The sequence below is a fragment of the Polypterus senegalus genome, chromosome 9, assembly GCF_016835505.1.
Source record: "Polypterus senegalus isolate Bchr_013 chromosome 9, ASM1683550v1, whole genome shotgun sequence".
NCBI lineage: Eukaryota > Metazoa > Chordata > Cladistia > Polypteriformes > Polypteridae > Polypterus > Polypterus senegalus.
The window spans coordinates 19,712,349-19,739,650 of NC_053162.1; the positions used below are offsets into that span (position 1 = coordinate 19,712,349).

General features: G+C 39.3%; 1 protein-coding gene across 2 annotated transcripts in view; it reads right to left on the reverse strand.

Moving 5' to 3' along the window:
* Positions 1 to 27,302, reverse strand: part of LOC120535132 (astrotactin-2-like) — a 2,291,264-nt gene that overhangs the window by 1,542,044 nt on the left and 721,918 nt on the right. For both annotated transcript variants that reach the window (XM_039762741.1, XM_039762742.1), the window contains exon 3: positions 24,103 to 24,481. In XM_039762741.1, coding sequence (XP_039618675.1) covers positions 24,103 to 24,481 — 379 coding nt within the window. The remainder of the gene's footprint in view (positions 1 to 24,102; positions 24,482 to 27,302) is intronic.

A 27,302-nucleotide genomic window follows, 5' to 3' on the forward strand; every position in this document is an offset into this window, starting at 1 on the left:
AGGGATCCCGCCAGGGTGGCAATTCCTGAATCCAATTCCCATGAACCGTTGTGATTTTTTAAACTAGGAAGCCAGAGGAGGACCACTGCCACCTGTCATATGGTGGATCAAACTACTCCTGGCCTCGGGCTTCCACTGGTCTATCATTTGTATGACTCCAGCAGGGCAAAAAGCTGTTTCCTTGTCCAGCCAGCGTGCTCATCTACCTGTGTATGTATATGTATATATATATATAAACCTGTATATGTTTTATTTTTTGTAAAATAAAGATGGTATAATGAAAATTAGAAAAATGATGGGCTTCAAGAGAACTTGAAATGAGTCAAAGGAGATGTTCTTAGTTTTTGATCCAGCCGGATCATTTCATAATACTGGTTACATGTACAAAAGGGCACACTTTAGAAACCGTTAAATACTCTTTTTACTTCTGTGTAAATAGAAATATGGTGATGGGGTCAAAAACTTTGCTGTCAAAATAAATTCAGATTTCAAATCTACGATTCTCAAAATGTCAAGAAAGTTGATTTTAGTATGGTGTCTGTAGGTGTGTCTGTCAAAAATTGATAGTGATTTTCACATCTTTGTACCTTCAAAAATTATGTTTTTTAACCAATGCTTTGTGTAGAGCTCCAAAGCTGCAAACATTTAGAACATATGGTTTCTGAGCAGAGACCTTTGTACAACAATAACATCAAACAAATTCATGTTTGTCTTGTTACAGGCTTTTTGTCCAGTGTGTATCCCCATATCCTTCAAAAACAGTTAGAAGATAACTGCCATGGACACTATTACATTTAATTAGGATTTTTTACAGCCTGTTTCGATTAGTCATGTGACCAGCCCTATTGATTTTCAAAATGTTTCCATGTGTATTTTTTGAGATAAAGTGTAATTTACATGGAAGTACTGCACCATTCCGTATTGATTATTTTTTTCTTATGGAGTAAAGAAACCCACATTATTTTATATACCATTGTTCTATTGTAAACACTATTTAAAGTAATAAGGTTCTTTAAAAAGCCTTCTCAATTTTCTGTTGAAAAAAAAAAAATATACTTGCAGTTGAAATTCTATCTCACTAGTGTCTCTGCTTCCAACTTCTCATATGCAAGCACCATGAACATGTAATGTTCCATAAATGTATTATTATTATTATTATTATCATCATCATCTCCTAAGCCACAGTTTCTGAGACTATGGGGCACAAGTTGCCGATGCTGAGTTATATAGGGTTGCGGCTCACCATTGTATTTAATGGGAATGGGTTGCATAGTGTTTGTAAAGTGTCTCGTGATGAGTTGCCATGTGTTGTTTAAACAATCGACATTGCTCTGTCATGACTTTGCCGGCGATTCTCAACACCCCATCAATATGACTGTCAGTAACGAATCTCCTCTGATCTGCTGGTCGTCACAGACAGGGTCTTAAAGTCAACAAAAGGGAAAGCTTGGGTTGCAAGAAAAAAAAATAGAAACCTTGTCAGAGGCAGTTCATGGTCACTGGTTGCTGTTTCGCTGCCTTAAGCCAGCTATCCCGTGTTCAAGGCATTTTTGGATATATGCACAGAAACGCATATCATAATGCGTTAAACAGTATAGAGTTTAACATTTGTGTTCTCTGTCATTTGTGTGATCATAAGGCTTTCTCCCAACATCCCAGATCAAATGTGTGCATTCTTTAACTTCATTTTACTATTTCTGCACAATATACTGTAAGAAGGGAAAGCGCACACAGAAAAGGTTTGGGGATCCACCCCTTACATTGTAAAACAATATCTCAGATGGATATCACGAGAGTAGTCATAAAAGACTGAGTCCGGAACAGAACTAAGCAGAAAGGTGAAGTGCTTGGCTTTTATAAGTGGTGGGGCAGGAAGAGGTGGGTCTGTGAGGGAAGTGGCAGAAGTGAAGTCACCAGAAGAGCGTGGCCTGGACGGGGATGCGGAAGTTGCTCTTGGTTTTAGTGGGTTTCCCTTCTGATGATCTGTAGAAGTGCGAGCAAAGACATTAGTGCACTTCGTCAACCCCTCGGCATCTTACCCTCAGTTAAGCCCTTTGACTGCCTCCTATGCACACATGTGTGACAATACATTGATTTATTAACTTTTTATTTATTCATCTATTGGTTGAATGTAATCTTTATCCTGTGAGTCTGTCTCTTTGTTTTAAATGTTTCTGCTACTGTATGCATCTCAATTTCCCCTTGGAATTAATGAAGCAGTAAAGTATATCTAATCTAGTCTAAATCCAAAAAACAAAGAAAACTAATGAACCTCCACCTTGTTACAATACAAGCCATCCGTATAAGAAATTGAAAGATTAAATGCATTCCATAACATAACTGGAATTAAATGATAGGAAATTTGAAAATGTGGACTACTTTTAGGAGTTTTAAAGGTGTGATTAGCTAAAAAGTGCAATATGTGGAGTCACGGTATTCGAGGGTGAAATGTTACTGACCGTGTCATTTGCATGCTACAAGGACATCTTTGTAAGTGTTAAAATATGATTGTCTCATAAAATGTTGTTAAACCACAGAGTTTAACAGTTTTTAGAAAATGTATTTAGTCTCGTTAGTCTTCTGTGGGAATGACTGAATTATTTTTATTACTTTACAATAAGCATCGATTTTCATTCTCTTATGTAAACAGAATATTTCCAAACACTATGGTGTGTCTTACAAAAGATCAGTTACGAGTCAGCAGGTGCCATTAGTGTCGTCTGAGAGATGACGTCTTAGGCATTTAAAAATGCTTCACAATTAATAATTCATTAAAACGCTCCACTTATTTTCTTTATGTCAGAAAAAAGATCTGCTTATGGGAAAATCAAACAAAAAAATTTCTGAGAATGTTTACTGGAAAGAAGGTTTATATGATATGTACCATTTACAGTTTTCCAGCACTTTACATAGTAATGGCAGCAGGTATGCTATAAAAGAGAACAGGACGGATGCATCTCAGGAGGCTGGGATGGATTTTTAGTTGACTGGCAGTGTGGCACAGTGGTAAAGGCTTTGGACTTCAAACCCTGAGGCTGTGGGTTCAAATCCTGCCACTGTGTGACACTAAGCCAGTCACTCCACCCACCTGTGCTCCAACTGGAAATAACAAAAAAATGTAACCAATTGAATCTCAAATGTTATAAGTTGCTTTGGATAATGGCTTTGGCCAAATAAATAAATGGGCATGGCTGGGGATTGAAGGAGAAATGTTTTACATTAACAAATTTTTATTGTAGGTTAAGGTGTAGACTCTTTACAATTAGGAGTTTCAGCAAGATTAGGAGAATGATTTGGCTAGGACATACTGATGCCCTCAGCTAACACTTACTGTACAGTATACTCGGTTTATCCCGAGTGCCAGAGGATGTCCAAGAATGATAAATTCTCACACATTTCAATATTGTCTCAGTTCAGCCTGAAACCTGCTTAAGGAGCTGTGCTGGCCTCCCTTGGTACTCTGGTATAAATAAAGAAACCTCTGAATCACCCAGAGCTTTGACTGATTACTTAATAAAGAGAAAAATCCCTGACAGAATGCACTCTTAAATAGCTGGATGTCCCCAAAGCAGTACTATAGCTTGGCTCCAATGTTTCAAATTCTTGCAGGGGCTCCTGGGAAATGTAGTGATTGCAAGATTCTTTGTGAGAACTAGGGCAACCCAGACATAATTCACATAAGGCTAGACCTCCACTTCCTCAATTAGATGATCCTGGAATACGGAGAGGAGCAGAGAAAATGCTCACCTGGTGAGGAGGAAGATGAGGAGGAAAATTTACTAAAATTCACTAAAGCCCAGAGGGCATAACCGTCACTGTTCAGCTTCTCTTTCTGAGTTGTGTTAACTTCTTCCATAATAACCGTCCCTTATTTAATTTATTTTGTTAATATGTACAGGGCCTTCAGGCAATATGCAGACCTCATCATTTGTTTCACATTTTGCTGTGTTACAGCTTGTGCTAAAATCATTTAAATGCATTTTCCCTCATCAAGCAACACTCTATACTCCAGAGTGACAAAATGAAAACAGGATTTTAGAAATTGTTTAAGATGTATTCAAAATAAAACAAAAAAACTGAAATATTATATTGTAAACAAGTAATTAGACCCATTGCTAGAATACTTGAAATTTGGCTCAGGGGTATCCACTACTATTGACTATCATTGAGAGGTTTCCACACCTTATTTAGAGTCCACTTGTGGTCAATTCAATTGTTTGCACACGATTCTGAAAGGCACACACTTGTCTATAGAAGGTCCCACAACTGACAATATGATTAAGAGGAAAAACCAAGCCATGAGGTCAAAGGACTTGCCGGCAGAGCTTAAAGACAGGATTATGTCGAGATACAGATATGGGGAGGGCTGCAAAAGCATTGAAGGTTCCCAAGAGAGCAGCGGCCTCAGTAACTCTTAAATGGCAGAGGTTTGGAACAGTGATATTTCAGTTCTGATGTTAATTGTAGTTTTAGTTATTATTATATAAAAATTATTTTTATTTTGTTCTAGTTTACAGTGGAGTCAACCATTTTTATTTTTATTTAGTTCAGTGTTTAAAATTTAAGTTTTTATTTTATTTAGTTCTGGCCTTTTAACATAATATTACTATAATTTGAGCGTTTTTTCTGTTGGAAGACCATCAAAGTATGGAAAATCACTTAACACTAGAATTACGAAACCCCACGAAAAAGCTCGTAAATGCATCCCACCTTAAGTCCTTTAGCACCTCTCCGTCAGCGTCTTTTGTCATGTAAATGTGTCGATAAGCAGCAAGCAGCCTACTATCACATCCCCCCACCGCACAGTTTTCTCAGCTCAAGTCTGTTCACCTGCTTAGAGTTGTATAGAGTGAAAAGTCAAGCAAAATGACATCTTTCATAAATACTATATCATTATTTGGAACACATGCATTTCATGTGTTTTCCGTGTTTACAACAATCTACGTAAACCAGGGGTGCCCAATGAGTCGATCGCAATTGACCGGTAGATCACAAAGGTAGTGCAGGTAGATCGCATTGCATTCCAAAAAAATTTTTTTTAAATGTTAGTCTATAATATATTCTCCCTATGGCATTTGCCACTTGATTGACATACAGGGCGGCCAGTCTGAGATCTCTTTTCTTCTAACACACTGGTCATCCCGCACACACGATCAAATATGCGAGCTACTGCAAAACTCCAGCTGTGATCTAGTTAGCCTTCCAATTTATATCGACTAAAGAAGGGATTAAAAAAAAAATTGTTTGGGGAGGGTATGGGCTGGATGTGGAATTGGAAGGGGTTTTTTTCTCTCACGATATCACAATCGAAGTGCGTTTGTCTGATCTGTCAATCTATCATTGTTATTCCAAAGAAGGAAAATGTGGAAAGGCACTTTCAAACTGTTCATAAACACTATGAAACTGACTTCCTTCCGAAAAGCGATCTGAGAAAGAGAAAGGAGAGGGAACTAAAATCGCAGTTAATCGGACAGCCGTCATTTTTTACTCGGCTGAATTCAAAAGCCCGTTGACTGCATTATTCGGCTCTACATATTTATGCGAGTCAGACTTTTCCCACATGAAGATTATTAAGTCCAAATATTGTAGTGACCATAAATGTGTTGAATTGTTATTGTGCCATAAAGGTTATTCAGTTATGCAAGGTACAACAACATATATTTTATGTATAAAGTATACTTAGTATATATATCATTTTTAATGTAGGTAGATCATTCCGCCCTGGTCATTTTAAAAGTAGCTCGCAAGCCGAAAAAGTGTGGGCACCCCTGATGTAAACACATCGTTAAAACAGAAAAGTTTTTCATGTTTTAGTAATAATTGACAAAATGTAGACATGAAGCGTGTGTGAAGCCTGAAGTCCAAATATTAAATAAATACTTTCACAAAAGGTACAAGTATAACAAAACAAGTGTGCTTTTATTCAAGAATATAACAGCAGAAAAAGAACTCGCATTAGGGTGGAAAATTGACACGCCTTTTATATGACTGCTTTGGTGGTGCAACGGTAAGAAATGCTGACTGGTAATCAAAAAGACGTGAATTCAATGCCGGATGATTCAGTTTTGAGAAGTGAGCTGCTCTGTTCTCACTATTTTAGAATAAAAACATAAATTTGATTTGAGTCTGTAAAACTGGTGTAAATGTATGGTACTTGCAAAGGTTAGCTTTTGTTTTTTTTTATTTAGTTTTATTCTCCCAGTCACGTTCACGCTCCTCCCATGTGACACTGCTGTTTTCACATAAAGACGTGCTATAACAGAGGTGAACTCAGATGACGATGAGGGTTCTACATCGGGGAAAGAATGTACATCACACTTTTGTCGTCGCTGTACATTGTATATGTACACGGGAAGCTGTGCAGTCTACTTGTGACTTTACGCTGTAGGAATGTAAGTAAATAAATTAAGGTAAATAGGTAAATAACATTCAATCTGGCTTTTACATGCAAAGTACAGCAACGGCAACTTCCACCAGTAGCTATAGACTCTTCAGTACGCGAGAGACTCTCCATGCTAGTGTTTAGATCTGGACTGTGTATGTGCCCAAAAAAGAAGTCTGACTGCATTCTTGTGCCATTTCTTGCGAAATGAAGTGTCAGTGTGCACTTTCGTGGCATTACAAGTGTATTTTTTGAACATGTATATGTCGATCCCATGGCCTGTGGCTTTTAAATACAAAGTACAGCAATGGTAAAAGTGCGATGTGCATTTTTTCTCCGATGTAGAACTCTTGTCATCATCTGAGTTCAACTCTGTTATATCTCTCAACTCTTTCTATACCTATGTCTCTGTTTTTTGCAAATGCGGCTTTGACATCATGGACCATAAGGTGCATACTAATTCAGCATGAGCAGGAACATTCAATAAAACTGAATAAAAAAAATTCAAGTGACAATGAGATACAACTAAGACAGATTCACCAGTGTTTGTGTGTCAGCTTTTATCTCTTTGGATCAGAGAATCTCCAGTTCCATTGTCTTAAAACACCACTCACATCTACAGTTATTCCCAGTTTCAAATAAAAACTAACAGCATCAAATAAATCCCTTGGGGGGTGTAGTATGTATCATGATCATGACTGAGAAAATAAAAGTGAAAAAAAAATGTTATATTGTACAAGTACTACAAATTTACACTGGCTGTTACAGACGCAAATCAAATGTAAGTTTTCATTGTACAATATTAACAATAAGAGCAGCCATAAGGTCCAAATGAGGCTGAAAGTAAAACAGACAGAGGGTTGGATACAAGTACTAATGCCTTTTTCCCTTTTCCAATAGACCTACGGAAGAATAACCAATAATCTTTTTCATTCCAACCAGATGACAACAATATCCTTACCAATCTGGTGACATTATCTGCGGCCCTGAGCAATAACTTCACTTCAAGTTCCCATCTGATGACGTTAATTCTGTCCTCCTCCAACGACATCACTTTCGGTCCACATCTGATGATGTCACTTCCATCCTACCGTGATGATGTCACTTCCCGGTCCCTATATGATGACATCATCTCTGTCTTCTTCCGATGACATCACTTCCAGTTCTTATACACATGTCATTTCCTGTTCCTCTGTTTCATTGTAATTTGACTTCCTCTTTCATGATATATAAGAACACTACTGATTGCAAGTTGCTATTGACTACTCTTCATCCGGAGATTACAAGGGGAAGCTTCCCCAACACTTTATCCTTGTTTTTATGTTTTTATTTTGTAGCAATATATATATATATATATATATATATATATATATATATATATATATATATATGTTATATAGTTTTACTGTCAAATAATGCAAAGAGTACGCGACACGTGTTTCATCCTTATTTGAGCTCATCAGACGCACACACTCCACTGCATCCCCTCGCAGGGATCGAACCTCAGACGTCAGCGTCGAAGCCCCTTTACACTGTGACACGCCATGTGGTTCATTTATTTGACAGCCTGGAGATCGGAGTAATTACATTCATAGCATTCGTAGTCTGACACACAATCTGATTGATAAGCCCAAATAAGAGCGAAACACGTGTCACGTACTCTTTGCATTATTTGACAGTAAAACTATAAAACATTTAATAATCTGCTTCTCACGACTGAGAGGGTGTGGTGGATGTTTGCCGACTTGCAGACCAACCACATGCGTTACCTGGTAGGTAACCACCCATACAACCAGATCGTGGTTCAGACTACGAATGCTATATACATATATATAATATGATTATTAAATTATATATTTGTGATGCGATCAAAGGGGACATCCCACTATACTGGACTTTCAATATTTTTTTAGCAAACCAGCTGTTAATTAATTCTCATCTAGTTACGTAATAACTTATCAAATTATTCTGTTCGGGGTAACAATTTAAAAACTGATTAAACACAATGGAGCAGTATGCTTAATAATTTCTACTTTCCACAGTAACAAAACACATATCATTATTAAATTTATTAAGGGACATGTATAAGCACTGCCTACTAGTGAAGTCTTTTGAAACAGAGCGGATCATTAACCATAATTTGTCTTGAAGAAACAACAGCAGTAATTTTAATCTAAACCGGCTTTCACTGTTTGATTTAGGATTTTCCAGTATGTAACAATTTCAGACAGCAATATGTGTAATATTATTTCTCTCTTATGCTCAACAGTCTAAAAATATGGATTTATCTTTACTTTATTACTGCCTGATTCATGTAATTAACATTTTTGCAGTTTGCTTTACTTCATAACAAGAGGAGAAGCAGACTAAGGTGCTTTGGGCCTGTGGACATGAAAGGCTGAAAAGGATGAATGAAAAGGTGCAACAACATGGAGGTGAAGAGAACACGGCCAAGACAGCTGACAAAGGAAAAGTAATTGGAGGCCGAGCGTGATAATATGAAAAGAATGGGACTCTCACCAAAGGATGCTCATCACCACAGAGCATGGGGAAAAAAAAAGATTTGGGTGGGAACTGAATCACTTGGATAAATCCAGAAAAAGGCCATTAAACCAATAATGATGACTTAGTTATATTTAATAGAAAATCTGTTAGTGGTAATTGTTAGTGGTAATGGAATGGTCAAGATTAGAAACCGTAACGGTGAACAGCAAATGCTTTAAGCTTGCATTTTACTGAAGTTCATACATGTGAAGAAGTTGATAACCCTTGAAAGTAACAGGGACTACTAAGTATATACTGAGTAACTTAGAAATTGTAGAGTAGGGATCTCAAACTCCAGTCCTGGAGGGCCCCAATGGCTGCAGGTTTTCATTCTAACCCTTTTCTTAATTAGTGACCTGATTTTGCTATTAAGGAGCATTATTTGAATTAATTTTCATTGATTTGCTCTTGAAGACTCAAACCCAATAATTGTTTCTTTTTCCTCAATTAGCAGCCAAACAATAATGAGACATAAAATTAACCAAAACATGACCAGCAAACTGTGACCATCATACAATATCTGAAAATAAAGAAAGGTGAAGGTCTTAGGAATGTTGATCTGCTCAAGACACCAAAACATTTTTACATTGCTCTTAGAAAAGTAAAGAAAAAATCACCAATTTTGGAAATGTCTTCTATTGCACAATGAGAGCAGCAACAAGCCATGGAATTAAAGAACGGGTTTAATTAACAACAAGACTCTGTGCCTAACTGAGCAACTGGATGGAGAGAAATGGGTTGACTTAGTCGGTCTTCTGTTGGCTCACTCACTTCATGTTTCATTTGTGTTTAAGCAATTCAGAGGAACGATGAAGAAATTCAGAGAAACAGGTCAATTAAAATTCAATTCATTCAAAAGAAGATAATTAGCAGCAAAACAAGGTCACTAATTAAGAAAAGGGTGAGAATGAAAACCTGCAGCCACTGGGGCCCTCCAGGATCAGAGTTTGAGATCCCTGTTGTAGAGGGAGAAGTGCTGCTTGGATTAAATAGGCTGAAATCTAATAAATCACCAGGAGCAGATAATATTTATTAATAATATTTATTGCCGAGTGCTTAAGGAAGAAAGTGAGTACATATATAAACCCTTAGCATATATTTTTAAAATATGTATGCACACTGCGGATACAAATATAGCAAAAATAATCCTGTTCTATAAAAAGGATGAGTGGGCTAACATAAGTAACTTTAGAATAGCATTAAGCAAGAATTTAGCTAGTAACATCAAGCATTAATTGCAGGTAAATTAAATAATTATTCATAATTGATTATTTATTAATAATTAATTATTAAGGAGAGGATCGAATAGTACATGGTACGAAAGGGGATATTAGCAAATAGCTAACATGGGATCAAACGTGGAAGGTCATGTTTCACTAATATTCTAGAACTTTAAGAAGCAACAAAAGGACATGATAAGAGAGATGCATATGATATTATTAATCCTGATCCTTAAAAGACTTTTGATATGGTACCACATGAAAGGTTAGCACAGTGAAATCAAATGAAAACAGGTGTAAATTCAGACTGTGGTGTGAAGGTGGATATAAAATTGGTTTAAACACCAGAAACACAAAAGATTATGGTGAGGGGAACCTTATCAGAATGAGGTGATGTTAAATGTGGTGTCCCTCAGGAGTCAGTATTGGACCTGCAGCTCTTTTTAATATTTATAAACGATATGGAGAAGAATGAATTAATAAGCTGGTTAAGTTAGCAGATAATACCAAATGAGGTGGTAGATCATATGTGTATATTAAAAAGAGTAGCAGCTCCAATACTGAGCCTCAAGGACCCCCACTTTTAACATTACCTCATTCTGTAAAACATCCCCTCATCCTAACCCTTAGCTTCTGGTGTTTGAACCAATTTTATACCCACTTACGCAACGGGCCTTAAGTTCTGAAAAGATGGTTGTTGCTGAAAACAAAGCTAAATGATCAGGCCTGTTAGATTCAGCTGTAAAGCACTGTCATGAACACAATCTTCAGACGATAGTTGAATTATGGCATTTTAAAATTTACTTTACAAAATGATGATTTGCACAAGTGGAAAGGCCAAGCGCAACCAGTAGATGTGTATGTGAAAAGCAGTGACATTCAAAAGTGTGTGTATGATTGATGAAGTACTGACTGTGTTTTAGGAGTAGTTTTGTAAATCTGCTATTGCTTATGTCAGTGGGGAGTAATTAGCATACTTAGAGCTGAAAAACACAAAAGTGGGGCAAACAACATCCATTAATGCAGACGATTAAGCCTGCATATGAATTTTAATTTATAGGAAATATGAGATGTCATCACACTTCCATGTGTATTTCTGTTTAGGGAGGGAAAAAATATTTCTGAAATTTTATTCATCACCATAGAAACTGACCCATCATCCTCCTGAAACCCTTGAGATAAGAAGATGCAGGCCTTTTCATCTTTAAATTTTTAAAAGCTTACCGCTAGGGAGGCAGTCATCATACATTTTCTGATCCTGCTCTTAACACTACAGTATCATAAAGAGAATACTGAACGACCACAGAGCACAGAAGATGCCTCAGGTTGAACATCAGTCCGCTCATTAAGGGCAAAGTGGGAGTTATACATTGATGCAACTTGCAGGTCTTCTTGAAATGAGATGACCTGGGGAGAACATGTCACCCAGAGTAAGATTTGAGGTCCGGACACTACACCAGTGTGGGCATCTATTTTAAAAATTAAGAATATGCTGTATGCATATACACTCACCTAAAGGATTATTAGGAACACCTGTTCAATTTCTCATTAATGCAATTATCTAATCAACCAATCACATGGCAGTTGCTTCAATGCATTTAGGGGTGTGGTCCTGGTCAAGACAATCTCCTGAACTCCAAACTAAATGTCAGAATGGGACAGAAAGGTGATTTAAGCCATTTTAAGCGTAGCATGGTTGTTGGTGCCAGACGGGCCAGTCTGAGTATTTTATAATCTGCTCAGTTACTGGGATTTTCACGCACAACCATTTCTAGGGTTTACAAACAATGGTGTGAAAAGGGAAAAACATCCAGTATGCGGCAGTCCTGTGGGCGAAAATGCCTTATTGATGCTAGAGGTCAGAGGAGAATGGGCCGACTGATTCAAGCTGATAGAAGAGCAACTTTGACTGAAATAATCACTCGTTACAACCAAGGTATGCAGCAAAGCATTTGTGAAGCCACAACACGCACAATCTTGAGGCGGATGGGCTACAACAGCAGAAGACCCCACCAGGTACCACTCATCTCCACTACAAATAGGAAAAAGAGGCTACAATTTGCACAAGCTCACCAAAATTGGACAGTTGAAGACTGGAAAAATGTTGCCTGGTCTGATGAGTCTCAATTTCTGTTGAGACATTCAAATGGTAGAGTCAGAATTTGGCGTAAACAGAATGAGAACATGGATCCATCATGCCTTGTTACCACTGTGCAGGCTGGTGGTGGTGGTGTAATGGTGTGGGGGATGTTTTCTTGGCACACTTTAGGCCCCTTAGTGCCAATTGGGCATCGTTTAAATGCCACGGGCTACCTGAGCATTGTTTCTGACCATGTCCATCCCTTCATGACCACCATGTACCCATCCTCTGATGGCTACTTCCAGCAGGATAATGCACCATGTCACAAAGCTCGAATCATTTCAAATTGGTTTCTTGAACATGACAATGAGTTCACTGTACTAAAATGGCCCCCACAGTCACCAGATCTCAACCCAATAGAGCATCTTTGGGATGTGGTGGAACGGGAGCTTCGTGCCCTGGATGTGCATCCCACAAATCTCCATCAACTGCAAGATGCTATCCTATCAATATGGGCCAACATTTCTAAAGAATGCTTTTAGCACCTTGTTGAATCAATGCCACGTAGAATTAAGGCAGTTCTGAAGGCGAAAAGGGGTCAAACACCGTACTAGTATGGTGTTCCTAATAATCCTTTAGGTGAGTGTACATTCATTCACTCTTCAGCATTTTTTTAGTTTACTCTGTTTCCCCTTGAGGACCAAGTTGGGAAAACTGAAGACATTATATAAGAGATAGATAGATAGATAGATAGATAGATAGATAGACAGTGTCACACACTTCATGGGGATATAAGATGAAGTGTTAATGCCTCTCTCTCTCTCTCACCAGAGAACCAGAACATCAGAAATCCACAGTGTCCTAAATTGAACGCCAGTAAACACCATCCTGATGCCCATAGATGATTTCACTTCTGCATCCAGTCCGTCCACTGAATTCCTCCGTCGTTCCTTGCTGACTTCACTTCCAGTCTCTCTCCGATGTCCTCACCTCCAGCTACCTTTGATGATGTCCCCTGCATTTACCATCCATGTTGTCCCCATTTCCTCTGTCTATTATACTTCCTGCCATAAACCCATAAAAGCTCTCTCACCCTTTCGTTTGTGTCAACTGTCTGGTTTATTAATTTTAACCTCAGTATCAGTCCTAATTGAGTGTTTGGACCACCTACATTATATGAGGATGGATCCCCAACCCTAAATCTGTTCCCTTTGTTGTTTAATTTGATTACAAATTGGCGTAGTGGGCAGGATTTTTTTGAAAAAAACACCGTGCTGGGCTTGATCCTGATGGAGCTCCAAACGATGATAGATAGATATACGTAAACCACAACCACAGCCACTAGATGATGTGTGTGTGCAATTAAATTTTTCAGGTGCTTGCATGCATCTCAGTTCTTACTACAAAAGATGTGTGCGTGTGTGTATGTGTGTGTATGGAGCAATCCGCTCTGCTCATGCTCAAGCACAGCCACGGGAGTTGGTGTGAATTCTACGGAAGGTGTAGAAGCTTACACAAGTGTGACTTGCAGTTGGTGAGATGCATGCACTTTTACATTTTTAGCGGCACCTGCATGCACCTCACTTCTCATTCAGCCCAAGCAGACAAACTCAGCTTTGTGGCACATACAAGTTGTACGTTCACACAGTGAGTTACCATTTGTTTGATTGAGACAGGTTCCAGCCTGTCCCGCCCAATTTGTGCAACAGCTGCACTCGACCACATGTCCATCTCAAGATACGACCTGTCTAGGCCTACTTAGCTGACGCCTCTGCAGGTTCCCCAGTATAGTAAACTGGTTGTTTTTTGTGCCGAAGAGCACACACAGCTAGTACTGTATAATGGAAGCCTGGAAGCTTCAATGCTGGGTCTGTTCACTCTGCAGGTGATTGAACACCACCAGACGACTAGACACCTAGCATAATGATCAAGGTGAGACCTGCACACTCTGTCTGAGTACCCAAGAGTCAGACAGAGAGAGAAAGAACTGCAAAGATGAGCCAGATGACCAACAGAATTTAGCAGATACACATCAATGGCTGCTCCCCATGACTACATCATGCTACTCCCGCTCACACATACCAAATAAATAAGGAAACCAGTGTCAGCTTAAACATTTGGCATCCTCCAGCTGTATTCCAGCCACAATTTGCAGACTCTACGTGATTCACCACAACAGCCTACATGCTACAGACAGCGTAATAAATTGTAAATTATTTTTCTTAGGACTAATTCATTATGCTGGCGATTTATATTACACCATGCAATATTAGTTGACTGATCCAACCATAGCCCAATAGTGGAATCCAAAGGTTCAGTTTTAGGCCAAAAGGTGCACAAAGTCCTGCTTGAACAAAACAGAGAAGATCATTAGTGACTGACTGAAGCGGTGAAGTCTCACAAGGATGCACACTATTATCTAGTCTGAATTAAGCCTGAGCGAGGAGATCCCTGGGGTCTGCTCTAATTAGGCTGTTATAAGAAGCCAACATTCCAGGTGCAAACTGGGGGATAAACTGGAGCCTTGGGAACAAAAAAAACCCTCATATGCCACACCTTAAATATACACTAGTAGTCAACACACGTTTCTAAGAAGCATAACTGGTATCATGCTGCTTGTGCCAAGAGAAAGAGACAACATCACTCATATAAAACAGCACTGTTGAGCCGGAAAACAAATCCTCCAGAGACATGTTAGAGATTGGCTGGAGGAACCATCTTGTTTGACAGACTTGCAGAATGCCATCAGGAATCTGAGAAACAACAAGGCTGCTGTCCCTGATGGGACTACAGATAATATTATAAAGTAGGGCAGACCAAAACTTCAAAAGGTGCTTACTCTGACTTTTAACTACAAGCAGGAATTCTGAAAAACTCTCTTTAAAAAGGCAGAAGAGAGGAAACTAGTATGGCATTTTCCTTTCGTTTAGGATGGCGTATCCTTTCCTATAGTATTGAATCCTTGTCTGTATAAATGTCTAAATGTGTTAAATAGATGGATCAATCAGAGAATGTACGCATGGAATTGCTCTGGATTCCCAGAGCATGTAAGTCCCATCTGGATTTTTAAAAATGCCCATTAGAGGGGGAAATCCCATCAAAAAACCCGGCTAGTCACAAAAAGGGCTTTGTTGAATCTTTACAAAATTAAAGTATAATAACACAAAAGTTATCTTCAATCACAATGAAGTCATGTAGAGGGTGAAGACAAAAGGATTTGTCCTAAACAATGAGACAATCCAATGCAACCAAGTCCCAATAAAGGAAGTCAAAAACAAAATGTGACTTCACAGAAATTCAGAGAATCAAAGGTCCAGTAGCAATACAAAGCACAAGACCTCACCACTCCCTAGAACTTTCACTGTGAACTGTCAGGAACTGTGGGAGATCCTCTGGATTTCTTGACGGTGATTGGCAAGTGGACACAATTACAGGTGTTAGTGAACTTCATTAAATACCTGCTTTTTAACAGCACTTTACAATCTCATGTACCTTAAATACGCTGGTGGTGGCCTGATAGCTGTCATACACAGCAGATTCCAGTTCAAGTGATGAGAAAATGGCACTGATTGACGTTTGTTATTGGAGGAGGCTTTGTGACTAACTGTTGTTCAATTTTCTTAAAACACTTACAGGAGTCGCACCTTTTCTGTGTAGTTAATTGGTAACACTTTAGTTTAGGTACTGCAAAAACATACCTATTTGTCACTTACTCTTATGTAAAAAGACCTTAACAAGCACTTCTTTAGGTCTTCATAACATTTTCAAAGCAGCAGTAAAGTGTAAATACATCTCAACAATGTGGCCTACTAACAAAACGTCACTTTGGAGTAGTCTGAGGTGGCTTAAGATAGATAGATAGATAGATACTTTATTAATCCCAAGGGGAAATTCACATAATCCAGCAGCAGTATACTGATACAAAGAAACAATATTAAATTAAATAGTAATAAAAATGAAAAGAATTAAAATAAAATTAATGTTCGCATTTACTCCCCCGGGTGGAATTGAAGAGTCGCATAGTGTGGGGGAGGAACGATCTCCTCAGTCTGTCAGTGGAACAGGACAGTGACAAAAGTCTGTCACTGAAGCTACTCCTCTGCCTGGAGATGACACTGTTAAGTGGATGCAGTGGATTCTTCATGATTGACAGGAGTTTGCTTAGTGCCCGTCGCTCTGCCACAGATGTTAAACTGTCCAACTTTAATCCTACAATGGAGCCTGCCTTCTTAACAAGTTTGTCCAGGCGTGAGGCGTCTTTCATCTTTATGCTGCCACCCCAGCACACCACCGCGTAGAAGAGGGCACTCGCCACAACCGTCTGGTAGAACATCTGCAGCATCTTACTGCAGATGTTGAAGGATGCCAACCTTCTCAGAAAGTATATTCTGCTCTGAGCTTTCTTACATAGAGCATCAGTATTGGCAGTCCAGTCCAATTTGTCATCCAGCTGCACTCCCAGATATTTAAAGGTCTGCACCCTCTGCACACAGTCACCTCTGATGATCACAGGGTCCATGAGGGGCCTGGGCCTCCTAAAATCCACCACCAGCTCCTTGGTCTTGCTGGTGTTAAGGTGTAAGTGGTTTGAGTCGCACCATTTAACAAAGTCCTTGATTAGTTTCCTATACTCCTCCTCCTGCCCACTCCTGATGCAGCCCACAATAGCAGTGTCATCAGCGAACTTTTGCACGTGGCAGGACTCCGAGTCATATTGGAAGTCTGATGTATATAGACTGAACAGGACCGGAGAAAGTACAGTCCTCGGCGCCCTGTATTGCTGCACACGATGTCAGACCTGCAGTTCCCAAGACGCACATATTGAGGTCTGTCTGTAAGATAGTCCACAATCCATGCCACAAGGTGTGAATCTACTCCCATCTCAGTCAGCTTATCCCTAAGGAGCAGAGGTTGGATGGTGTTGAAGGCGCTAGAGAAGTCCAAAAACATAATTCCTACAGCACCACTGCCTCTGTCCAGGTGGGAGAGGGATCGATGAAGCATATAGATGATGGCATCCTCCGCTCCCACCTTCTCCTGGTATGCGAACTGCAGAGGGTCTAGGGCGTGACGGACCTGTGGCCTCAGGTGGTGAAGCAGCAGCGCTCCATGGTCTTCATCAGATGTGACGTCAGAGCAACAGGCCGGAAGTCATTCAGCTCAATAGGACGTGATACCTTTGGGACAGGAGTGATACAAGATGTTTTCCAAAGCCTCGGGACTCTCCCCTGTTCCAGGCTCAGGTTGAAGATGCGCTGTAGAAGACTCCCCTTAACTGACACACATTCCTCTTAATATTACATATTTAGTATAAGACCTGGGAATCCTTCATATTAACAAGTGATTTTACCAAATGTCAAGATGCCACACTGCATAGATATGAATAACCGATCTAAGGATGTTTTATAAGTGCTATGAAGAACAAAAGAAGCCTTTGTTGAGGTCTTGTTACATAACAGTAAATGAGCAATAGAAGCATTTGTGCAGTACCTAAGTGTTACCAATTAGCTTCACGTTGATAACGTCAGTTCTTTATAATAATAATCTGCAGGTAATATTAGTTCAGTCAGTTTAACCTTATACAAGGGGGAGTCAAACTAAAGTTAGAAAATGTTACTTATTAGAAACCTTGTGGAACAAACCTTAACAAAACTGATGCTGTCATTTCTCAATGTCGTCTCCACCCTTCTCAATGCACTTGTACCACCTGCTTGGAAGTGCCAGGATTTTAACAAAATGAAAGGTGCTGTCTCGTCCTCACCGACAACTAGCGCACTGCTTTCATCACATAGTCATCTGTCTTGAATCGACGACTTAGATACTTTTTTTTAGTGCTCCAAAAATGTGAAAATCCCATGGTGCCAAACCTGGCGAATAAGGAGGCTGTGACAATACCTCAAACTTCAGGTTCTCCAGACAAGCCTTGGTGTTCTTAGCAGTGTTTTTATTGTCTTGCAGCAAAAGGACTCCTTGAGACAGCAGTCCCCACCGCTCGAATAGCAGGCTTCACATTGGTCTCCAGTAAGTCACAGTAACTTGCACTAGTGATGTTATACCCCTCGAAAATAAAGGAGTTATTGTTGAACACTACATACCGAAGGGTCTTGTCGGGAGAAACTGAAGTTTGAGGTATTGCCACATCCTCCTCATTCGCTAGATTTGGCACCGTGTCATTTCCACATTTTTGGACCGCTACAAAACCATCTGGGTGGTCGTCGATTCAAGACAGATGACAACATGAAGAAAGAGGTGCATGAGTGGTTGGCGAGGACAAGGCAAAATCTTTCATTCAGCTGGAATCCAGGCAGGTGGTACAAGTGCATTGAGAAGGTTGGAGAGTAAATTGAGAAATCCCGTTATCAGTTTTGGTAAGGTTCGGTTTTCTAATAAATCCCATTTTCTAACTTCAGCTTGACTCCCCCTCATATATACAGTATATACTTATACAATTACTCTCCTCATACTTTCATTTCCAGAGAAACAACCTTTTCTTGTACTTTTATGGTTAACTTACCTAAAGAAATAGGAGAAGGATCCTGCTGTATGAGCTGATTGCATGAATACCCCCCTTCCCATTGTGTTGTACTGGGAATCTGAGTAGCAGGCTGACAAGTAAAAGAGGAAAATATACTAAATATACAAGTTGTAGTAACCCCTCTCAAAGAAAAATTAAAACAACTAAATCGTAGCTGAAGTTGCACAGCTTAGTTAAAGTTAGCGATTGGCCAATGCTTTTCATTAGAGACTGTTTGAAATCTCAGAACTTTGTACAGTGCGATTGTTCGATATCTTACCAAAAATTGAACTTAGTCTTTGAAAAGTAAGTGTGCCACATTTCAAGGAAATTGGTAGTTTGGGTTAGTTTCATGCAGTTGTTCTGAGTTGTTTCATGCAGAGAGACAGACAGATATGGCTATTGCAGTAGGTGCTTTTTGCTTTTATGAGGAGGATTGAAGAGTCATAGTTGACTCGACACTATCAACTACCAGACAGTGTTCAGAAGGCTAACAGAATATTAAGTTATATAGCACCATGATGTGTGGAGTACACTTCCAAGTAGGTTATGCTAAAGCTTTATAACACACTGGTGAGGTCTCATCTGGTGTCCTGTGTGCAGTTTGGGCCTCCAGGCTACAAAAAGGACATAGCAGCACTGGAAAAAGTCCCAAGATGAGGGACTAGGCTGATTCCAGAGCTACAGGGGATAAATTATGAAGATAATGAAAGATGAAAGATGAAAAGAGCTGAGCCTTTACAGTTTAAGCAAAAGGAGACTTAGAGTAGACCTGATTGAAGTGTTTAAAATTATGAAGGAAATTAATCTAGAGGATCAAGACTGTGACTTTAAAATTAGGTCATCAAGAACACGGGGACACATTTGCAAACTTGTTAAGGGTAAATTTTGGACAAACATGGGAACACAGTTGGAAACCTGTTAAGGTTACAAATAAAAGGAAGTTTTTCATAACACAGAGAACCACAGATACATGGAATAAGCGACCAAATAGTGTGGCAGACAGCAGGACTTTAAGGAATTTTAAAAACTCGACTTGATGTTGTTTTAGAATAAATAATGGATAGGACTGTCAAGCTTTGTTGCACTGAATGGCCTGTTCTTGTCTAGATTGTTCTAATTATATGCAAACACACCTAAACATGGTCTTTGTATATGGCCTATGAATGTCTCAGTGCCTAATCTCTCCCACAACCCTGGTGATAATTGAATGTTTCAGCAAGTAGGACAGATTATGGATGCTGTTGACTGAAAACAAAAGTCAATCAATAGCAAAGGAGGAATGAAGCACAAGTCTAAAAGGACTGCATCATCCCACCACACTGACTGCTATCACTAAGCTCTCTGCAGCAGGGGATCGCAAATGGAAATCAAGCTCAGGATGAGAGTAAATATCTCTGCCATTTTCATAATGGAGCTAAAAGACATAGAAAGTGTTATTTTTTAAAATATTTGAATGACTCTGTGTCTCCTTAAAGTATAAGGCTAGACTGAAATCCTCTTTTTGGAATTTTTTTTTAAATTAATATTACTTTATATACATTTGCCAGCCGGTGTATGCCACAGTAAATGATAAATAGCCTTAGATATCGGAGTAATTTATATCAGAACTGAAGAATCAATATCATTGAATTGCTGACAGCCCATTAAGTATTGTTGAGTTACCGGCAATGATTTGGCTATGCTGTGATAAATCTTGACTTTTTCTTTCATAATTACATTTTAAATAGGACCAAATGAATGTGCCCAAAGAATAATTTAAAACCATTAAAAGTTATACAGTACAGTAAAATGGATGCTTTTTTTCTTTCCCTGAACAACTGTAAGAAAGTCACACTGACACAGATTTGAACAGCATGGCAGAATAAAGCTAGGAAGCTGTCACTTGGATTAATATCGTAATCTGAATAAGTGCTTGCCACTTTTTTGAATTTGGGAAAGATGAGCTTCACTGCAGGCAATTAAATCATCACACTGAGAGAAAATGTGGCTTTTGAAACACAAGACTTGATTTTGCAATTCACTCTGAACTTCATGCTTTCTAAGGACATGGTAGGTTGGTTATATTCAGTAAGGGGTCACACAAAACAAATCTAAAAGACCCCAGGAGAGAGGCCACGCTTGGTTAAATACAGCAGAATGTGTTAATCTGTGTGGACGTGAACTGAAGTTTATTGATAGCTTCACCAGTACTCACCAGCGTATAAGGCACTATATTTGATCCAGAGTTGCTCAGAAGAGTGATTTCAAAGATACAGTCGACAAAGCTATTACCAGATTTGTGGATGTCATGCTAAGTATTGCAAAAGAATTGCTATGTCCTATAAAGAATTCTTCATAAGGATTGAACTTAGATTCTTAAACTTTTTAATCTGAGTACAGTGTCAGCCATGTGCACCTAGGGAGTGTCTTCAAGTCTTTGTTAAGGTAAGGACCCCAGAATCCCTGGTTGGGGTAACACAGTTCTTGACTCCTCCCTTTCGGTCCATAGACCAGAAAACGGAGGAACCCTGACGTCAACTCTTCTATCGTCCTAGAAGTCCCACCTTCTCCATCCCAATGACTACTAAAGGAAACACAGGAGATGGATCTCGCCTTCAGAAGTGCCTCTCAAACTGGGAATTGTGAAGACAGGACTATTGGTCATCCCAATTTTTGCTTCATGTGTTAAGTTAGTTTGTTAGGCTAGACAACCACACTTCCTTCTCCTTCACCCTGGTGTGCTATGCCCCATATTCTACCATCTATTCAGTTATCACTGTGTGCCCATACATGGGTCTAAAACAATCATTAAGTTTACCAGTGACACCATGATTGTAGGCTTCATCAGTAACAACAATGACTCACCCTACAGAGAATACGTCCAGCATTTGGCGACCTGTTTCACAGGTTGTGAGGTGGACGGTGGTGTCATGGAGAATATTTACAAGGTGTGACAATTTAATTCCCGGAATGCACCTTTAAAAAATATATATGCGGAACTGTTCACTAGTAGCTACTGTCACCTTCAAAGTACTCTCCTTGTGCATCTATACACTGACTTAAACGACATTCCCATTTCTGGAAGCAGACTTGGAACTCATTTTCAATAATAACGTCCGTCATTGTTGCTTTTAGCTATCTGCTTCTGGGGTCGTCTGTCACATCTTCTCGCCCATCTTTGAACCTCTTATGCCACTCAAACACACTCGACTTTTTCATAGGCTCTTCACCATATGCCACTTGCAAAAGATGTAACGTTTCTGTAGCTCGTTTGCCAATTTTCACACAAAATTTAATATTAATACTTGTACGTTGCTCTAAATTTCAATCTCCAATTTCTACGCCAAAGTGTACATCAGCGTTTCTCAACCTTTAAGTATTTGCGACCCGAGTTTTCATAACAGTTTTAATCGCCCCCCCTAACATTTTTTTGAAATGTAGATGCATATTTTAATATACCTACTTAACTTTTATCGACATTTATCTAACTCTATATTTATTGTTCTAGTATCAGAATGTAGTTTAAGTTAATTTGTTTTGGTTTCAACAGATGTTTTTTTCATATTTTTGATTCTTGTTTTCTTTTATCACATCTTCGCACCCCCCTTTTTGTTACTTCGTGCCCCCCTAGGGGGGCCCGCCCCACAGGTTGAGAACCACTGGTGTACACGCAAATATCTATTACCTTCTGTGAGGGATGGCCGGCAGCTCAACAAGACCGGGGTGCCCAAAGGATGGCAGGATGGGGTAAAGCAGCTTTTCCAAGACATTGCCTCTCCCTAAAAAGCTAGATGCCAGCTTCCATGGAGTGTAGTGGTGCCCCGGATTTGCACAGGGCTTCCTGGGACTTGGAGTCCGGTTTCTTAGCCCTGTTGGATCTATGAAAGGACCTGGGGAGTCATGCTTCACTTGCTGCCTGGCAGTACTAGGAAGTCAGTAGGACGGAAGCCCCAAAGTACTTCTGGGCTGATTAAAGACCTGGAATTCTCCATCTGACCCGGGTCAAGGTCTATTTAAAGGACTGTTGGAGACCCAGCAAGGGAGCCGGAGTCGGGTGGAGTGTGACAGAGTTTGCTGGGAGGTGTGGAAGAGAGAATTATTGTTATTATTAGTGAGAATATTGTGTTCATTTAATTGCTTGTTTAGTGTGACTGGGTTGCTTTGAAGGAGCACTAGTTACAAAAAAAAAAAAAATATTAAAATACTTTTTAGTGCTTTTACCCTATGTCCTGTATGTCTGTTTGTTGGGTTTAAGGGACAACAGCGACCCCTAGCGTTGACTCATTTACACTTCCTAAAAGCTAATTAACAACTGGCTCTATTAGTTTGCAGTTTACGCACGTATTAGTTCAAACATGTTCAAAAACAAATACTCATGTGATTTCGATAAAATTACATCATAGGTGACACTACGTGTCCATTCCAGGAATTAAATCGTCACACCTCATATTATATTTTCATACTAGAGAAACAAAACCTGTCTGTGATGCATCGATGGCACTGTTTATAGGCTCAGATAGGATACTACCTCAATAAATAGCACACTAAACAGCAGATGGTATATGATACGCCACTATGACGAGATAACGTTTCTAGATTTACTGTGAGTGACGAAGGACCACAAGGTAATCATGTGCACCAGAATCATAGTCACTACTAGGCAAAGGTGAAAATCAGAAGATGAAAAACAACAAATGCGCGTGAGAGGATCAAAAATCAAACTCAATACCAAAAATAGTTAAAAACCAAAACAAACCTACCACTTGGCCTATTCAGAATCGAAACTAATTAACATTCAAGCTTCTAGCATTTTACTCAACTGACTGGGCTGCAGTCATATTTATACCAGAATTTTCAGTTTTACCACGTGATTATAAATTCACATCATGTAAATAATAAAAGGAAAAGTTAAGTCAATTCAAATAATTCCAAAACTGATTTCAAACAATAAAATCTGTGGAAAAATGAGGTGCATTTTGACAGCCACACAATTCATGCTTAGACGATCCTGGATAATTTTAGTACATTGTCATGTGGTAACCCATCACAAGCATGTCTGTGATCCAGTTGGGGTCAATACCCATAGTTTACAAAACACTGACTTACAAAGAAATACAAACTGGTGTAACAAGTAACTCCAACTCCTCGAAAACATGATCCTAACCCTACTTCTCTTGTTATAGCATGTGTCCAGTCCACTTGTCTCCAGTCCTATCTCCCACATGACCAATATGTCATCTTTTTTTTTAAAGCTTGGAAAATTCATAACCTCTTTCAATCAATTTCAAATTAGCAAATGTGACTTGATTATTGTAGGCAACAGAAAAAATGTTTCTGACCCAACAAATTCCCCCAAGAAATTCATATAAAATCAGCAAACCTTTTTTCTCTAAGCTGGGCTTGTCATCTTCTGTTTTTCCAATACTCTCCATTGTGCGGGTTACTTGGCTCCCAAAATCATCCTCTCGCTTGCCATCGGACCTTCGCTGATGTTCATCTTCCTCATAATCATAATCATCCAGAATAGGAGTCTCACGGATGGGAATTCCAATAACAGAGTTATGGGCCTGAATGCGGGAACTACGAAAGCTGTCCCGAGCCTGCGGACCTAGAAGAACGGATGGGATATAGTGGATCTCATGTGTCGCCTCTGTGCTTGCACTCTTCTGTGGGACACGTCTTCTTTTACACCATCGCCGCCGAGCGTAGAGGACCATAGTGAAAATTAAAATTAGGAGAAGTAGTGCGATCAGCCCTCCCTGCAGAAGGAAACACAATAAGGAAATGTATTAGTTAAACTATATAACAAGTTGAAAAAAAAAAGGAAAAAGGGTCATGACGCCATGATACACATTTAATTCAACAGTTGATAAGCTATTTTTGGCTGTTAGGACAGTATAGGTTGACATAACTAAGTAATGTTAATTGCTGCTTCCACATTGATGTAGTGTCACAGGTTTAAATACCGCTTCCAGATAGTAAGTGTTTTTTCTTTGGATACTCCGGTTTTCCAACCCACATTCCCAAAAAAGTGTGTTAGGGTTAACGATTTCAGATATCCCTAACTGTGACCCATTTTCCATGGCTGATTTCTTCTTTCTGCTTTGTGATAGTGAATTGACAAGAGCTTCCACCATATGCATATGTATCAGTCCCCTTGAAAGTCAACTCCAGTCTCTGGATTTCAAAGGATACCTACACATTTCCCTATGATAACAGTTTATTTTAAAAGCCAAAGTAAACAGCTCTCGATTATATAAAAATATACAAATCTGTCTATTATATTAAAAAAAGTTTCTGTCGTGTCCGCATGGTTTATCTTTGACCACACCCCTCGACACTGTTCGTCCAATCAGTACTCTTACTGCGCACATCCTCTCGCCATACTACCCTATGAAACTCTCTTTGCTGCTAACTCGCTCTTCAACACAGTCGGTTATAATGGCCAGGCAGAAAAGCAAATTATTTATTCAAGAACATCGAATTTTAGATTGCGATAGGAAAACACACTGCAAAAAATGAAATCTAAGCAAGTGACAGTATCATGACATTAAATCTTATATCTGTTTAAGACTGCGATAAAAAAACAGATGCATGAGATGATAATGAATGTCGGAAAAAAAGAAAAGGAACAAAATAGAGCTACATATAATAAAAATCAAGAACAAAGAGAATCATCCAATAAATGAGAAAGAGAAAAATGTCCCGAACAACAAGAGAACAGAAATGTGAAAAAGCAATGTTTATAGAAAGTAATTCATGATATTGTTTTTGATGAAGTGTTAATGTAATTTAATTATTTATTATCCTTTTAATTACATTTTACTTTTTAACATCTACTTTTTATTATCTTTTACTATTCAGTGTGTGAAATATGGCCGGCCAGTCATCCCGGCCAATACCCCCAGGCCACCAGGTGGAGCCCTCCTTGCAGTATGGAGGTGCCCCGAATGCCAGACGGGAATCATGGACAGTGGATTTTTCCTTTACAGCCCTGCTGGAAACCTTGGGGGCCAAGAGAGGATGCTGCAGGGAAGCCTAGAGAGTCGTACGTGCCCTATAACCCGGAAGTACGTCTTAGTCACAGCGACAGGATGAATGACATACTTCCCGGATGAAAAGAGGACTTTGGATCTGACCCAGAAGTGCTAGGAAGTCACATGGACTCAGGGTTCAGAAGCACTTCCGGGGTCACGTACTATAAAGGACTGTGGGAAATCCCAGACGGCAAGCTGAGCTGGGTGGAAGGGTGGCAAAGCGTCTGGGAGAGGAGGATTATTGAGAATTGTGTTATTGTTTATTTATATTAGAACATTAGAACACTCCAGACGAGAACAGGCCATTCAACCCAACAAAGCTCGCCAGTCCTATCCACTTGTTTCCTCCAAGAAAACTTCAAGTCGAGTTTTGAAAGTCCCTAACGTCTTACTGTCTACCACACTACTTGGTAGCTTATTCCAAGTGTCTATCGTTCTTTGTATAAAGAAAAACCTCCTAATGTTTGTGTGAAATTTACCCTTAACAAGTTTCCAACTGCGTCCCTGTGTTCTTGATGAACTCATTTTAAAATACAAGTCTCGATCCACTGTACTAATTCCCTTCATAATTTTAAACACTTCAATCATGTCACCTCTTAATCTTCTTTTGCTTAAACTGTAAAGGCTCAGCTCTTTTAATCTTTCCTCATAATTCAACCCCTGTAGTCCTGGAATCTGCCTAGTCGCTCTTCTCTGGACCTTTTCTTGTGCTTCTATGTCCTTTTTGTAGCCTGGAGACCAAAACTGCACACAGTACTCAAGATGAGGCCTCACCAGTGCATTATAAAGGTTGAGCAGAACCTCCTTGCACTTGTACTCCACAGATCAAGGCGCTATATAACCTAACATTCTGTTAGCCTTCTTAATGGCTTCTGAACACTGTTGGGAAGTTGATAGCTTGGAGTCCACTATGACTCCTAAATCCTTCTCATAAGGTGTACTCTCGATTTTCCGACCGCCCATTGTGTATTCAAACCTAATATTTTTACTTCCTATGTGTAATACTTTACATTTACTGACATTAAATTTCATCTGCCACAAATCTGCCCAAGCCTGTATGCTATCCAAGTCCTTCTGTAATGATATAACGATTCCAGATTATCTGCTAATCCACCTATCTTGGTATCATCTGCAAATTTAACCAGCTTGTTACTTATATTTTATCTAAATCATTTATATATATTAAAAATAGCAGCGGCCCTAGCACTGACCCCTGTGGAACACCACTCTTAACATCGGCCAGTTCTGATGAGGTTCCTCGCACCATCACCCTCTGCTTCCTGTGTCTGAGCCAATTCTGCACCCATCTAAAAACATCACCCTGAACTCCCACTTCTTTTAACTTGATGCCCAACCTCTCATGTGGCACCTTATCAAATGCTTTCTGAAAGTCCAGATAAATAATATCATAAGCTCCACTTTGATCGTATCCTTTTGTTGCCTCCTCATAGAATTCCAACATGTTAGTAAAACACGACCTCCCTCTTCTGAACCCATGCTGACTGTTCCTAATAACTCCTGTCCTTGCCATGTGTTGCTCAAT